The sequence below is a fragment of the Otolemur garnettii genome, unplaced genomic scaffold (genome assembly GCF_000181295.1).
Source record: "Otolemur garnettii isolate 467f Iridium unplaced genomic scaffold, OtoGar3 scaffold00087, whole genome shotgun sequence".
NCBI classification, from domain to species: domain Eukaryota; kingdom Metazoa; phylum Chordata; class Mammalia; order Primates; family Galagidae; genus Otolemur; species Otolemur garnettii.
The window spans coordinates 6,183,329-6,186,913 of record NW_003852482.1 but is presented as its reverse complement, the minus strand read 5'-3'; the positions used below and the strand labels follow the sequence as shown (position 1 = coordinate 6,186,913).

Here is a 3,585-nt window from a genome sequence, read left to right as displayed (position 1 = left end):
GTCCACCTCTGCCCCATCAGAAGCCAAGGCCACAACGGAGTCCAGAGCAGCAGGAGGACTACATTTCCCAGAATCCCCCAAAGCCCCCTGGCTGAGCCATTGGCAGATTTAAATAGCCCAGGCCTGAGGCAGCCAGGCCGCAGCTGTGAGCTCTGGCCTCCCTGTGGCTCTGTTGGTGCTGGCCTGGCATTGATGGGCTAGATTGGCTGCCCAGCTGGCACTGACATCCCCCCCGGCGCCTGGTGGCCACGGAGGTAAACAGCATGTGCAATCCTCCACTCTATATTTAACAGCTGCTGTGGAGAAGGCAGGGAGGCAGGCAGCGGTGGCAGCTCTCGGGGCAACTCTTGTCTTTGGGGACAAGGCCCTCAGAGCCGACTGGCACCAGCCTTCTCAGAGTGAGTGAGGTCACCATGCCAGCTTCCCAGAGCAGGGCCCGTGCCCGGGACCGGAACAACATCCTCAACCGGGCTGAGTTCTTGTCCCTGAACCAGCCCCCCAAAGGGGCCCCGGAGGCCCGCAGCAGCTCCGTCAGGAAGGCCTCAGGCCCCTCAGTGCAGCCCCCGCCCGCTGGCGATGGGGCCCGTGAGCGACGCCAGTCACAGCAGCTGCCGGAGGAGGACTGCATGCAGCTGAACCCCTCCTTCAAGGGCATCGCCTTCAACTCCCTGCTGGCCATTGACATCTGCATGTCCAAGCGGCTGGGGGTGTGCGCTGGCCGGGCTGCATCCTGGGCCGGTGCCCGCTCCATGGTCAAGCTTATTGGCATCACAGGCCACGGCATCCCCTGGATTGGGGGCACCATCCTCTGCCTGGTGAAGAGCAGCACCCTGGCCGGCCAGGAGGTGCTCATGAACCTGCTTCTGGGTGAGTGTGCCCGTACCCTCTATGGGCCCTTGGTGGGGAGCCTGCCTGCCCCGCCCCAGCCAGGACAGCCAGGGCTCCCAGAAACCGGCTGGAACAATCTAATGAGGTTACACAGGAAGGTGCCCCAGAAACAGGCAGGCCTTTGGTGTGAGACAGCCAGAGCAAGGGACGCACAACAAGGGCCCTGCAAAGTAGGGGTCAGGAGGACACAGAGGCTGGCAGGAGTCCCTGAGGAGGGCCTGCTCTCTACAGAGGGTGCGACTGCCCTGAGGCAGCTTGAAGAGAGGCTGGGGCCAGAGGTGGTGGCCTCGAGGGAGATGATCAGGTGTCTGTCTGGTGGGCATCCGGGATTGTGTGTCACTGTTTAACTCCCACCCCACAGTTGAGGTCCCCCTTCCTTGATCGCTCATAGGCAGTTCTATGAGCTGCCCCATGAATCCTCTCCCATATTCAGGAACCCAGTAATGTGCCTGGGATTCTCCTGCAGTACCTAGGTACCTAGGGGGTTGACTCTGGAACTCCCACCCACTCATAGCGTCCTGGAGTCTTCTACTGCTCCTACCCCAGCCGTTGGTTTGTTTTCCCAAAGTCTATACCACCAGCGTCTTTCAAATTAGCACTTCCCTGTGCCAGGCACCATGTGGGACCTGTGTGGAAGCAAACCATCCCCACCATCCAGGGTGACACCCAGCCCCCATATAGCCCACCCCACGGCCACCTCCAGATCCCCAGGGTACCCAGGGAACCTCTGTTTTTATGATCCATGCCAGGCCCGTGTCAATCTCTTTGCCCTCCCCAGCATGGCTATTATTCAGTGGACAGGTGGGGCCTGGACCTCAGGCAAAGCAAACTTTAACAAGGGATCTCAGTCCCAAAAGGTGTGTGGGTTGAACCACTGCAAACTTGAGTCCCAGAGGAAAGTACAGTAAAAAGATGGATCTCCCCCTATAGTCTCAGAGAGTCTGCAGGCCTAAACTCTGTGGGTGGGACCTGGGAGGGGAAGAAACTCAGATACTTCATGCAGGAGGTATCTGGGTCTGCAACCATCCTGGTTTTCTTGCTCTTATTACTAAATTTTTTACATTGCAATACTTATTATTTTATCCCAAATAAACTGTTCCATGAGGCTAGTACCATTTTCATTCCCATTTTACAGATTAGGAAACTGAAGTTCCTATAAATAAAGCAGCCTGGCCAAACATGAGAACTTGAGATTTGCACCAGGTCCCCCTGACATACAGGTCTCTGCTATTTGCAGGTGCCATGCCATGGGCTTGGGAACGAGGGACAGAGTAAGATAGCTGAGGCACCGGGCTGGGGGCTCCAGGAGCAGAACCTGCTCTCACCATTCGCACCTTCCCATAGGCCTCAGCTCAGGAAGCGTGTTGGGAATTAGCTGTGTGCTGTCAGGGAATGGGGTGGGAATGCGTATGCCTGAGCCTCTCCCTCAGCCCTGCTCTCTAGACCCCGCCTCCTCCTCTTCTCCTTCCCCGTGTGATGAGGGAGGTATGGAGCTATAATTTGTTGAAGGTTGATCAAGTGCCGAGTTTTACATGAACCACATCATCACTTCTAATCTTCACCATAACCCCTCAAGTATGGCACTGTTATTATTCGCCATTTAAAAGAGAGGAAACTGAAGCACAGGGCAGCGACGAGCTCGAGTACACGCAGCTAGTCCATGATGGAGCCAGGATTAGAACTGGAAGCAATGCTATCTTTGCTTTGTATTTTTCACAGGAGAGGAGAGGGAACCCCTTCAAGCTGTTTGGAGCTTCAGGCAGGGTGGGGATCACAAAAGGCAGCAGACAGAGCTCAGCCTTCCCACAGTCAGTAGATTCTCCAGGAGGGGGGTGAGTCCCCCCCCACCGTGGAAGATGTGCAAGCAAGCTACCCCTCACCACCAATAAAATAGCTTCACTTTGATCTGATTTTTATATGTGAATGTTTGCTTCTAAAGATTCCCCAGCTGCAAACATTTAAAAATTTGCAACCCAGGGCAGTGTCTTGTGGCTCGGGCACCGGCCCCATATACCAAGGGTGGTGGGTTCAAACCCAGCCCCGGCCAAACTGCAACAAAAACTAGCCAAGTGTTGTGGCCGGCACCTGTAGTCCCAGTTAGTTTCTGTCTCTTTCCACAATTGGCTCCTTCAGCACAAAGATTGTTTGTTCCACAGGGTAAAGTACCAGATTTAAGGGGCCTCCCTTCATGGATAAGAATGCAACAGGTATCAAATCTTTAAAAATGTTATTTATTAAGTTTCATTAGGTACTAACTACTATATCATGAACAACCTGCTTTTTGTGATATAAAAAATGTCTTAATGGGGTGGGCCATGATGGTGCATGCCTATAATCCTATCACTCTGGGAGGTCAAGGTAGGAGGAGCCTCTGAGCTCAGGAACTTGAGACCAGCCTGAGCAAGAACAAGACCTCTATCTCAGCTAAAAATAGAAAAAATAGCCAGGCATGGTGGAGTATAGTCCTACTTACTCTCGAGGCTTGAGGTAGGAGGATCACTTGAGCCAAGTTTGAGGTTGCTGTGAGTTAGGCTGAGGTCATAGCACTCATAGTCTGGGTGACAGAATGAGATGCTCTCTCAAAAAAAACAAAAAAAAGTCTTGATGAAACTTCAAGGTCAGGCTCAGCGCCTATAGCTCAACTGGCTAAGGCGCCAGCCACGTACACCTAAGGTGGCGGGTTCGAATCCCCAGCCC

At 54.0% G+C, this 3,585-nt stretch overlaps 1 protein-coding gene across 1 annotated transcript in view; it reads left to right on the top strand.

Annotated features, from left to right (window-relative positions):
• The first annotated feature begins 281 nt into the window (after nt 1–281).
• The window catches only part of PLPP7 (phospholipid phosphatase 7 (inactive)), a 17,549-nt gene continuing 14,245 nt past the window's right edge, over nt 282–3,585 (top strand). The window contains exon 1 of the mRNA XM_003794887.2: nt 282–867. Within this exon, the coding sequence (XP_003794935.1) occupies nt 414–867 (454 nt within the window). The 5' untranslated portion in view covers nt 282–413. The remainder of the gene's footprint in view (nt 868–3,585) is intronic.